This window comes from Manis pentadactyla, chromosome 2, assembly GCF_030020395.1.
Source record: "Manis pentadactyla isolate mManPen7 chromosome 2, mManPen7.hap1, whole genome shotgun sequence".
NCBI lineage: Eukaryota > Metazoa > Chordata > Mammalia > Pholidota > Manidae > Manis > Manis pentadactyla.
Window position 1 is genome coordinate 146214189 of NC_080020.1, and position 12976 is coordinate 146227164.

The 12976-nt window shown below is 50.0% G+C and overlaps 1 protein-coding gene and 1 pseudogene across 6 annotated transcripts in view; one reads left to right on the top strand and one right to left on the bottom strand.

The window, feature by feature from the left end:
* Nucleotides 1-10634, top strand: part of FHL2 (four and a half LIM domains 2) — a 71046-nt gene extending 60412 nt beyond the window's left edge. For all 6 annotated transcript variants that reach the window (XM_036921072.2, XM_036921024.2, XM_036921053.2 and 3 more), the window contains 3 exons: nt 6621-6790; nt 9181-9367; nt 10059-10634. In XM_036921072.2, the coding sequence (XP_036776967.2) occupies nt 6621-6790; nt 9181-9367; nt 10059-10210 (509 nt within the window). In that variant the 3' untranslated portion in view covers nt 10211-10634. The remainder of the gene's footprint in view (nt 1-6620; nt 6791-9180; nt 9368-10058) is intronic.
* LOC118930166 (protein CREG2-like) overlaps nt 8256-12976 on the bottom strand; it is a 31702-nt pseudogene continuing 26981 nt past the window's right edge.

Consider the following 12976-nt stretch of genomic DNA (forward strand, 5'->3'; position numbering starts at 1 on the left):
GGAGAGAACTCTGTCCAAGGAGCATCTTTAGCGAGCAGCATCCTTCATCCCACGGACAGAATGATGGGATGAAGCAGTAACCAGACTCTGGAAGCCAGTCAGTGGGTCAGCTAACCAGCTGGCTACACAGACTGCCTTACCAGGGGGTGGACAGGGGGCTCAAGAAATGTAACAGGAAACTAGGGCCCAGGACTCAGGCCTCCCACCAGAGGCACTGGAAGCCAGGCAGGCCACAGGAGGAGCAGGCCAGGTGGGGCTTCTAGCCACCAAGAAAACGAGACAGCTGGGTGGGAGCCCTCAGACTGCTTGGGAGATGGCTCTGTTAGGTGGGCCCCCTTCCATCCCAGGAAGGTTCAGAACCAAGGGCAGCAAGAGTAAAGGGATCTAACCCATAGTGACAATGCTGTGTTAAATGATCTGATGAAGTATGTGTGAACCTTAAAAAGAATTGGTCTGTAGAGAAAATTAATCTTATGATTCTTACTGAAAGCGTGCAACTAAATATGTGATTTACACTTGGGATTTTAAATTGAAATGCTTTTAATTCACAAAATGTTTTGACATTTATGATATCTAATGATTCTTCATATTTATAACTTTAACTCACTTCAGCAACAGTCACTTAACTTGAGCTTTGGTTAGTTGACGAAAGGTATGCCAAAGGTATAAAATTTTCAACTGTAGTTCCAAAGGAGGTCAGGCCACTGTAAACGGAGCCAAACACAAAGGCCCCTTAAAAGTGATTTTTAAAATTCACTATAGTCATGAATGCCATAGTATTTATGGGTGAGATGAACTTAAGTTGAGGGTTTTGAGTTTGTTACAATAGATGGAATGTTAATTTTTAAAAGCTAGTGTTGCCTGCTGGACTTGTTGTGCAGTAGCTGGATTCACATTGACATGTAAAAAGAATGAAATCTACAGAGATAATTCCGAGTCACATTCTTGGCTATTTAGTGGAAGACTGATTGCCAGGCTCTAGAGTTTTTGTATTATTTTTGGGTTTCTTTGTTTTAAGCAATGGAGAGATACTTTGGAGTTTTGAGCAAGAAACTGACATGTGGGAAGTGTTATTTTAGGAGGATATTTTGGATCAGAAATAATTTTTAAGAAGGCAAGGGGATAGTTAGGCCTTCAGTAAGATGGTTTCTTATTGCTGCTACATTTCTCTGATTAGTACATCTTAAAAGTAACTTTTACACCCTATGACGCGGGACAGATGCCCAAGCCCATGTCACCACAGCTCTGCTGGGACGGGTTAAGGCAGGAGGAGCTGCTGCACTGTGGGGACCACAGGGTGGAAACCTCAGGCAGGGAGCCTCCTACACCACTAGGTGAAGGCTGCTGACACCTGGTGAGGTCCCCAGAGGTGGAGACAGTGGGGCTGAACACTAAAGCCTGGGGAAGCTGGGCTGAGCCGCAGGCCTCTCCCCCCAGAAGTCACACGCAGATACACGTCAGCAGCCCTGGAACCATGAGAACCACAAATTAACTGAAAGACACACGTGACATCTTTAGTATGTTTCCATGACAAGAGCCCAAGGCAGGGTCCATTCCAGACTCTCAGCAGACTTCCTCAAGTCCTCTTGCTGGACTTTCAGGTTCACCCCAGCTTCTCCTGCAGCCCAGGGGGCCTCGGGACCTTCTTTCTGTCCTCTGTGGTCACCTGTTGGCGGTTTGTTGGCTGGCTGGCTCTTTCTCAGCAGGGCTCGGCCCTCGTGTTAGCAAACCCTGCAGCCCTGCCACTTCTCCTGGGATTGGGTCCCTGCTGGTGCTCTTCCTGCAGGGCCTGGAACTGCCGTCTCGGCTGGACAGAGAGAAAAGTGGATGGGATGGAAAGTAAACGATCCCTGCCTCCCCTCCACCTCAGTAATGGCGGTTGGTTCTGAAGATGGACAGCAGGGAACCCTGGGGATAACCTTTGTGATCCTGGGCATTCACAACCTCACGGGTAGGCGTGCAAACTAGCGGTGTGGGAGCAGCTCCAGTTAAATGGCGTGGTGAAGGGCAAGTGCTGGGTGCAGGGCCAGGCCTGGGGCGGCCTTGCTGCGTGACTGTGGCCACTCTGATTTGCCCCACCTCCCCCTGCCAGTCTGTCCTGCCCTCCTTCCCTGAACTCCATGTTCTCAGGGAAAGTTAGAGACGCAGGTGTTCGTTTATGGCCTTGCTGTTTGTGCTCTGACTTTCCTTTGGCCGTTGCCCCTTGTGAGACTTCATTTCCACCCCCACCCCCACCCCCACCAACGAGGTCGAGGACAAGACCCAAGTCTCTGAAGCTTGTCTGGCAGCGATTCTGGGATATCGTTCTGCAGTCTCAGTCCAGGGCTGGTTCAAGGCTTTAATCCTAAGCACCAACCATGATAAAGGATACAGACATGTTTCCTGGGCCTTGAATTTTCCATCTGGCTTGACCTTCTGTGTTAATCAGGGTTCTCCAGGAAAAAAATCAATAGGATATACATATAGGGTGGAGATTTATTTTACAGAATTGGCTCTGGTGACTGGGCTGGGGGAGCAGTCCCGCCAGTCTGAAACCCACAGGCAGATCTGCAGGCTGGAGACTCAGGGCAGAGTTTATATCATCTGGAGTCTGAAGTCCACAGGGCAGCAGGCTGGAAACTGGATGGATTTCGGTTGTAGTCAGAAGAATTCCTTCCACCTGGGGAAACTTCAGTCTTTGCCCTTAAGACCTTCAGCCAATTACACGGGACCTCCATACTGTGGAGGATAATCTGCTATACTACGTCTACAGGTTGAACTGTGAATCATATCTACAAAATACCTTCACAGCAACGTTAGACTGACAGCCAGACAGACAGCTGGGCGCCACTGCCTAGACAAACTGACACATAAACTTTAACCAGCACACCGTCCGTTTCTCATGTTGTTCACTGGGAAGAGAAAGAAACTTGTAATTAGATAACAAATAACAATTGAACACGTCAGCTGAGCTGTGCTGAGCATTTGAGCAGTCACTGTTCACCAGTCTCATCCGTCAGACCATAGGGGCAGTGGTGGTACAATGTTTTAGATTTCGTGCTCCATGGTGAAAAGTGTTGCATAATAATCTGAACAACACAACCACAATCACTGCCCTCTAAGCAGATGCATGTGCAGGCCCTCTGCTGCCTACAGGACCCTGTTTATCCTGCACACCCCCAAGCTTGAGGGCCTGACACGTGTTTTGCAGATGCCAAAACTGCAGCCAATAGTGGCCATGTGCACACTGAGCCCCTGGCAGGGCCTGAGGTGGACTCTGACGGGGGCAGTGACCACCCCTTCCTCTGTGGCCTCTGTGGAGTTGGGGGACACAGGCAGGGAGTGGTGAGGGTCTTCCCTGCACTGAGGAAGTCTCACTTGCTATTGTCCATGGGTTCAGGAAACAGCGTGGCTCAACGTTTACTTCCACTCCACAAGCTGGCAGGTATTTGCTTCATTCCTTGTTCCCCGCCACCAGTGGGGACGACATGCGCTGGGAAGCTCCCACAAGAGGACAGCAGCCAGAGCCACACTGGCGAACAGAGGAGCAAGGTGCAGGGACCGAGGATGCAGGGGGCCACTTCAGACTGGCCTTTCTGGGGCAGTGGCTTCTGACAGTGATGCGCAAGCTAGGGAGGTACTGAGCATGTGAAGAGGCAGCGGAGAGTCAGGCTCCACACCCAAGGTCTGGAGCAATGAGCATATTTGGACCCAGCCCTCCAGGAACCCATCAGCCACAGGAACACCCAGCTGATGCTGTCCTGCCAGCAAGTAGTGGGCCAGGTACATGGGAAACAAGGAGAAGCAGGACTGGGAAGCAAAATGTTAAATACCTGGCATTTAGGTGGAGACAATAGATCTTAGACCAGGATGTGAAATTTTCTCAAAATATTTGAGATTTCCAGAACACTCCATGATTTTAATGAGCTGGGGAGGTGGGCATGGAGCAGTCTCTGAAAGTGCACCTTCCTCTGCCTCTCTGATGTGCAACTCCCTGCCATCTGTTGTTAGGGTTTTTAGAACCTGGCTGATACCTGCTTTGAGGGAGGTAGGAGCCCAGAGCAGAGGACTCAGGAAAGGGACTTTGGGGGTATCACACCTGAGCAGTCTTGAAGGAGGAGCTGAGTTTCAGTGGACAGGGAAGTCAGGAGAGGGCACTTCCGTGGAGGAGATAGACTGGGCACCAGAGGCAAAGCGTCTGGAGAAAGTTTGGCGTGTGCAAAAGAAGATGGTGAACACCGATCATGGATGGCACCTACTGCTCTGCTTTGCTGGTTTTTAAAGTGCTACAACCAAATCAGCTGAAGAGGAGTACAGATCAGCAGTGACTTTAGCTATATAGGACAAGAGACATACACTAAATGGAAACTCAGCCATTGGCTCCTACCCTACAAATGTCAGTTTCTCCAGGCAGCCAGGGAACTAGAGCTACCACAAACCATCAGCTAGGTTCACTGGATCTCACCTACCGGATGCCGAGCCCTGTCTGCAGACGTTCCTGCAGACACACTGCATCCTCTTCACAGCCTCACGCTGTCACTAATCCTTCACCAGGGTTCTGGTCCCTCCTTTATTATTTGAATCAGGAAAAGTACCCTCACGTAGTTCCCGTCTGGGGGAGAATTGCTCTAGGCAGCGGATTGTTAGAAGGGACTTGGCTGCCACCTGCTGGCAATGTTTCACAATGACTGCAGCACACAGGGCTGTGGGGACCCCACTGCAGTACCTGGTGCTTCTCAAGATGTGTACCCACCACCCACCTTGGTCTGGAAGTGCCAGGGGATTCCTGTAGGAATCCTGAGCACTGGGTTTGATATAAGACTTACTTCAGAACACTAGGAATGCACTTCTGTGATCTTCACTGATCATCACAATTGCCCTATTTTCATTGACAAAACCGTTTGGTGTCTGGGCTGCTTGATCAGCAGGAAGGTCAGATATTTAAAAAGCCACTGACAAAGGTATACATGGGAAAATAAACCCCTGGAGACCAAGAAAACCATTTAGAACTACACCAAAATGCTTCCCCATTTTCACCCGAAATTCAGTTGCTTAGTGGTATTGTCTTTGTTTTAGGGCTCATCACCCCGAGGTTGAGTTCCACAACCTTGAAGGTCACTGTGTGCCTACCCATGAATCACCCCTCACACACCCTACATCTACACACACCTCACAAGTACACACACACCCTGAGGACTTTATACACGCTACGGGAGGGGGTGCCCCAGTGTCCCATCTTGGAGTACAGCAGAAAGTAACCCCCAAATGGCATCTAGTAAGATAATCATGTAATGATTCTGTACACGTATCCTAATTTCTTGAGAGGGTCATGTCCCTACCAATCTTCCAACCAGCTAAGCTGGTCACTTAGCCTGTCACTTCGACCGTATTATTGGACTCACAGCTGAGGAAAAGTCGGTAGATGCCGACAGTATGCTGCCTACATCACTTCAGCTGCCACCGCGGCCCCTGCCCTCCCCCTAATTCACCTTCATACCCTGTGTGTCCATCCTCAGTGCCCATCCTTTGAGTGAGCCCAGGGGTTGGCAAAATATTTCCAGAAAGAGCCAGATAAACGTTTTGGTCTTTGCAGCCCTCAAGCTTCTCTCACCACTCCCCAGTTTGGCTGTTGGAGTGCAAAAGAGGTCACAGGTAATGGAAGCCAAAGAAAGGGTGTGGCTGCGCTCCAATAAAACTTAAGCCATGAAACAGGCAGCAGTCCCAATTTGGCCTGGGGGGTCGTACGTACACGCTGCCTCTGGGCTGGCCCTGCGTTTGGAAACGCTTTCTATCTCTTCAACCATTGACCCCCTTTCCCCCCACATCCTTTACTTCTGCTGCATACAGAGGGTACCTGCATAATACCCATCTGGAACCGTCTTTCTATAAATACACACAATTTTTTTTTTTGGTAAAGTATGGAAAACACCAATCAACACATATTGAACATTTGCTATGAATCAAGCTTGGTGGTGGTGGTTCAGGGGTGAACCCAAAAGTGTTTCATTTTTCCAGGACCTCTCACTCTATTTGAAGAAATGGTGTAAATATTGCAAATGATAATAGTTATTTAAGAGGAAACGGGAAACTTACTAAATGGGGTGTACTGGTAACATGGATTTTAACAATAGCGCTCAGTGCAGTGCAGAAAACCTGTAAGGGTGTGGCGGCTTGGTTTACAGCCAGTTCATAGAGAGAGTGATGAATCAGGCTTTAGACTCTAGGTTCACTTACACCAGGCCCATTTCTCTCCCACTGAGCACAGGTCCCCATACCCCCAGATTTACACTCCATAAAGATCAGTCTGAGCTATGCCAGATTTCTCTGGAATTTTTGGAAGGCTGAGGAAGAAAATCAAATGCATTTTCACTTAATATTCAAAACCCCCTGTTCAATGAATAAATACTGAATATATAAATTGTTCTCAGAGCTGGGTGTATAGCAGTGAACCAAAAGACAACTCTGTCCTCTCCAAAATAAAAATGCTCCCATTTAGAGGTGAGCCTCTCAGGACTAACGTGACCTGGTCCGGCCACAACACTAGACAGCAGCAAGTTCTCAGTGCAGATTGCTGGGAGCCCAAGCCAGGCTTTTGCAACACTCTGTTCTTTTCTTCTTTTCCTCCTCAACCCTCACGACAGGCACCCGCAAGATGGAGTATAAAGGCAGCAGCTGGCATGAGACCTGCTTCGTCTGCCATCGCTGCCAGCAGCCAATCGGGACCAAGAGCTTCATCCCTAAGGACAACCAGAATTTCTGTGTGCCCTGCTATGAGAAACAGTACGCCCTGCAGTGCGTCCAGTGTAAAAAGGTACCTCCCTGCCCTGTGGGCCCGCACATCCCGGTGGGTCACCTCCGTGGCCATGAATGCCAGCTCTCCCTCGCATTCCATAACCTCATGTTCTTCTTCATCCACCGGATCTGTGCTCCCGTCTTCAGCAGAGCACAGCTGTGATCTGAGATAAAACTCCATTATCCTAACCGTTTCCAAGTACCTGTCATGTTGATGACTCCACATTAAAGAGGAGGAGGAAGCACTACTCCAGAGCTGCCTCTGTTACGCTGCTCTCCTCAAGGGGGCAAAAAACCTGCACTAACCTAAAGCCACGGGGGGCAGATGGGAAAGACGAGGGAGGGAGAAGAGTAAAGGGAAAAGTCTGCCCGTGCGGAGGGGACAGATCATTTGTTACACCTGTCCAGAGGGTGATGTGCGTCTCTCAGGTTAGAGAAAGGAGAGGCCCCCAGCCCTGTGGAAGCTCTCACCTACCCGGCCACCCCGGCAGTGCGGGCCCTCTCACTCACAGGTCTCGGTGCCACTGGGCCTGTGCCAGCCTCTTGGACAGCACCTTTCCTGGCTCACTTTGGGCAGTGCCAGCGGACTAGCTCACTTCAGGCTGTCCTCTGCCTCATGCTGGCTCCCGTGTCACCTGTGGGAGCCTGCTGCTGCTCCCTGGACCTGGGGCCTTGGCTAGAATGCCCTGCTTTGCCTATACCCTTCCAAAGGGCAGAGTATCGCTAATTCCCCATCAGCCCTTCTCTCCTTTCCTTCTACCTTGTTTTCATTACTTTTTTTTACTATTTTAAATTCCATGTCTTCCTATTTCCCCTTATGATTATGCCGTTTACCTATGATGTGTCCCTTGGTACTCAGAGCTCTCAGTCCTGGGTTTATATCAGGATCCTTCTTTGTTCACTCTGTTTTTCTTATCAAGATACAAGATTCTTCTGTCTCCTTCCCCTTCTTCTGGTCCTATTCAGTTGCAGCAGTGAAGGCATCCTACTAGGAAGCACATCTTTGTGGGTGTGTTCATTCATACCCATGAAAGCATTCATGCCAGAAACTTCCATTCCTCCCACCGTGATTAGACACCCCAGGGTGCCATGGTGGAAAAGACACTCCAGTGCCAAACATTCAAGTGCTTATCTACAAGTGTGCTTTGGAGAGCAGAGCCTTAACAGCGTCCACCGCAAGGCCCTGAGCCGGTCTGGGGTGTGGGAGAGGGGGGTGGTAGGGGAGGATTCTCTTAGAAAGGAGCATACATGCAGACACACAACTGAGTTAGCCGGGTGATGTGGGGTGGGGTGGGGGACGGAGGGAGGACCAAGGAGTACATTCCAGAGGAAGCAGCCTTCATATACACACCTGCTACGTCCACGAGGATACCTTGTGACCCAACGTATTTTGCATAATTCCGTTCCTAGGGGAGGGAATCTATAGGAACATCATTCGTGGTTTATAGTTTAATGAAAAGAACACAGGCCTGGAGGAAGTGCTGAACTCCAGTCTTGCTTTGTCATTTACTGGGTACGACCTCTCAGGCAGCTCACTTCATTTCCCTGGGTCTCAGCTTACTCACCTGTAAAATGGAAACTATGTAAGGGTTGAAGGGGACACTGGATGATACAGCAGCTAAGACACAATAACAGGAATAGTGGTGCTGCCCCTCCATCCTCCACAGCCACAGTCAGGCTGGGACCCCACCAGACTCCTCTGACAGCTTGCTCACTTCTGCCCCTTATTCATTTATTTAAATGACTATAAAAAGCAACAGCTGGAGAAGAAAAATGCTAGGTAAAACAATACTGATGGCCAGCTCTCCATCTGGCTGCTCACCAATGCTCTAGGACTGCAAGGCTCGGTGAGAGGGCAGGCTGTGGGCCCGCTCTCCCCACACCACCCTGCTGCACAGCAGCTCAGCAGGCCCAGCCTCTGAGGGTGTCCTTAAACCTCTTCCTTCTATGCCACAGGAAACTGCATGGCAGTTATAGGCGGTGCAGGGTTACCACCAGATGTATGGAGAGATCTTTACATGTGACCTGCCCACAGGCACAGGATTGGAAAGAAGTGAGGTTAGGATTCAAACCTGAGCCTCCGATCTTTGCCCTCATCCTCCCTGCCTCAGAAAGCTGACGCTGCCAGAAGTGCTTCCACTTAAGATGTACCTAGGGCAGAGGGCAGGCATCCTAGGACCTGACATGAACCAGACACCAGGTCACCGCTAGGGACTGAAAGCATGTGGAAGGGTAATAAAGAGGTGACTACAGCCTAGGAAGCAGTTTCCCAGTGACTTTTAACAAAAAGTGGGTGTTTTCTGGATGAGCATTTTGCAGCATTCCAGTGACAATAGCTGAGCCTGAGGGCGTGTTCCGGGCAGGTGGCTCTGCCTCAGGACCTGACCCTGCTCCTCTCACCTCCTGCAGCCCATCACCGCTGGGGGGGTCACCTACCGGGAGCAGCCCTGGCACCGGGAGTGCTTCGTGTGCACGGCCTGCAAACAACCACTGTCCGGGCAGCGATTCACGTCCCGAGAGGAGCTAGCCTACTGCCTGAACTGCTTCTGCAACCTGTACGCCAAAAGGTGTGCTGGGTGCACACACCCCATCAGTGGTGAGTGCCTCGTGGAACTCCCCGGGGAGTGGGCGCCGCTACCCGCCGGCGTATAAGCTGGCTTGCTTTCCCACCCACAGTCCCCACCTGCCAGCGGCCTCGCTGAGCCTCTCTCAGCCAATTCTCAGCACCTGTAGCCTCTGTACCTAATCCTGATGTTCTCTCTGCAGGAATACCCATCCCCTCCTCCCCCACCTGTGTCTCATTTTATTTGTGATGCTTTTCCTGGCCAGTCCAGAGAACATTAGCATTTCCATCTTCTAAGCCCCCTTTGGTGCTTCCTTAACTAAATCACAGAAAATCTGAGCCCCAGACATGAGGAATAAGAAAAATCAGCTCCCTGTCTCACAGAGTTCAGTTCTAGTGGGGGAAACAGATGCACATGTAGGCTCTACAGCCTTTGTCATCCGGGGTTGGAGCCAGCTTGGTCTGTTCTGCGGCCCCGTGAGCTCCGCGAGGCCCTGCACAGTGTCCGATGGGGACGGGTGATGGGCGCGGGGCTCTGCACAGGGTGCGATGGGGGCGGGGCTCTGTCTGGTGTTGGATCGGGCCTGGGCCCCACCACCTGCAGCCAAGGCCACACCCCGCCCGGGGGACACATCCCCCAACACTCTGGACCAGAACCTTGCAGGGTGCCTGCCCCACCCAGTCCCACCGCGCTCTCCTCACTTCTTGCCACTCCTGTTGACAGGCCTCGGCGGCACCAAGTATATCTCTTTCGAGGAGCGTCAGTGGCACAAGCACTGCTTCAACTGCACCAAGTGCTCGCTGTCGCTGGTGGGGCGCGGTTTCCTCACGGAGCGGGGTGACATCCTGTGCCCTGACTGCAGCGAGGACATCTGAGGGCCCTGCGGCTGCTAGATTCGCTTCCTCAGCGAGGCCTCAGCCTCCCCACGCCCTGGTGGAGGCTCCCCAGGGCTTCTCGAGGCGGGCTGGTTAGTGAATGCACCCTTCCAGTCCCCTGCGCGAGTGCAGCCCTAGGGAAGGAGAAAACCCTCATGTAACCCCAGCGGGGAAGGTAGTTTTGAATTTTTGTAATCAAGGCAGGCAAATCCAAGGGTAAAAGCCCTTTTGAATGATATCTTCATAAATATACTTTCCCTCACAGCCTATTTAATTGTTCAAGGGAGTTAGCATGTCACGAACTTCAAAGTGTTCCGAGCCACATAAAGTAATGAAGAGTTGGTATTTACAGCTTTGTAACTTCCAGTCATGTAAGGCCTCAAGCAAGATTATATGGCTTATAATAAAGTTATCCAGAACAAGCCCTCTGAGAAGTGCAGTGTGTGATGTAATGGTTAATGGTTAAACATTACCACATAAAAAACACGCTGTTGCATGGGCCACGGGTCATGGTGTGAAGAGCAGGCTCTGACTGGTCAGAATGGTAACTGAGACTGCATCAGGCCTTTTATTCCAAAGGGAGCCTCAGTCAGCACCTGCTCTTTGTTGCCCTGTCCCAGACTCTTTCTCTTGGAATTTAATGCTCTGCACTTGATGCCGTCACATAAGCTGCAGGACATAAGCGCATGAGAGTGGAGGGTCTTGGGGAGCCTTCCTTGCCAGAGCTCAGGGCTTCTCTGTGGTCAGTGGATCTGTGTCTTACACTAACCTACCTTCTCGCCCACAAAGTGAAGGGTTGCAGGACAGATGCATCTCAAGGCCAGAGATGACATCTGTCCATTTGTATATTCATAACACCCCAGCAATTTAGGGTTTACAGGAAGCCTTCAGTGAGCATTTCCGAAAAGTAAAGAAAGAAAGTAAAGAGACATGCAGTGCTATGAGGTGACCCTCTGAGCTGCCAGTCGACAGCGGCCTGGGAATCATCTCTGAGAAGAGTTTACAGCTGGAAGGCACTGAGTGACGGATTAGATAGGGCTCTGCAATTTTCTCTTTTTAGAATGAACAAAGGATAATTGTCCTTAGTTTTCTAAGACAATGTAATATGATAAAATGATACTCTAGGCAACAGAAAAAGCTGGCAGAAATCAAGTCCCATGTATGCTAAGCATATGTGAAGTCAGGTTCGTAATATGAGTGTTAGTGTCTGTGAGAAACATTTGATAGTGTCTGAAACAGGCCTTGTGGCCTTAAAGTCAGCTTGAGGCTTTACTTAAAAAGAGTAATTCCACCCCTTCTTAGTGGTTCTACTGCCTTCCACTTACTTCATAATATAAAAGTGAGAGCATTCTTGCAAATGTGCTTTTTGAAATAAAAATTGCAAAATTCCTCCCTACCCAAAATAGGAAAAAGTTTTTTCAATTTCATTGTGGAACATCTTACCTGTTCCTCATTAAAACTATAGATTCACTAGCTGTTTCCAACTGTAAGTTACCCAACTTAAAAATTTATGGTTAGGGTAGTTTCACTTCTAGTAAATACCTATTTTAGACTAGTCCTCCCTCAAATAACAGCCACTCTGGAAAAAATATTTTTTTTTACTTTGAAAATACTGGAACATGACCCAAAGCAGGAAGACTTTGGAGGGGAGTGGAAGCCTGAAGAGAGAACAGGGTACATGTCCCATTTTTATGGCTTTTATCCAAGGACAGGCCAACAGAGTAACTAAAACTGTTGAGAAACCTGCAGTCCTACTGAAGAACCAGAGGCCATAGTTTGGGATTAAAGAGCCTGTGGAAAGAGAGAATTCTAGAAAAGAGAAACCCAAGCTCTTTGTATGAAATCCCTACCAATCTCAGTGGCCAAGAACTGAACCACAGATGTGTGGACCAGACTCCAAGCAGCCCAGCTAAGGCCCAAAGAATTGATTGCATGAGACTTTTGGAAGGCGGAGTGCAGAGCTCCACTGAGTCTCTTCCCAGTGAAACGTGTGTGTGTATGTGTAACGTGTGTGTGTGTGTGTGTGTGTGTGTGTGTGTGTGTGTGTCTAAGACATACAGCAAATAGAGAAACATTCATTCAATAAAGTCAACTACATGTTAAAAATAGAGAGAGTCTGTGGCATTTGAGCCCCAGCCTAATCCCATCTCACCCCTGCTCCCGCTTCATGGGACAGCAGCTCTACTCCTACTGACCTACCTGGGCAAGCACAACCCAAAAGGCAAGGGCCCTCACCGGTCTAGGGTTCTGCCCCAGGTGTGACGGTTCGAGAATCCTGGGGCTTCGGTTGCTCCTGCTCCAGCCTGCTCATAGGGTGGAAGTTTAAAATTGGCATCTGAGAGGGGCAGGGGCTCTCAGTCCTTTTCTCCCAGCACCTACCTGTAGAGGAGTGTTACTCCTGGAGAAGCTGGACACTGTCCGGCCCCCATGGGGAAGAGGCAGGCTCTGAACAGTTCAACAGCTCTGCACGAGGATCTGACTTTATTTGAGATCAAGGATAGAGAAATCTGCCTAAGAGGATTGTCAAAAGCAATAGAGATCTTGGTGGTGAGCAGCTCAGAGGGGGTGGGTAGCTCCATACTAGCAGCGTAAACCAAAATGGCAGACCAGCCAGAAGTTTAACAGAACCAGGAAAGAGATGGCTGAGAAGAGACCTCCTGGAAGCCTACTTACCCTCCAGGGGCCGGTGAGCTGCGGGCATGGGCTGGGTTGCCGCTGCTCAGGAGCAATCAGTGGGATGTGGACCAGACTTGAGAATACTCCCCA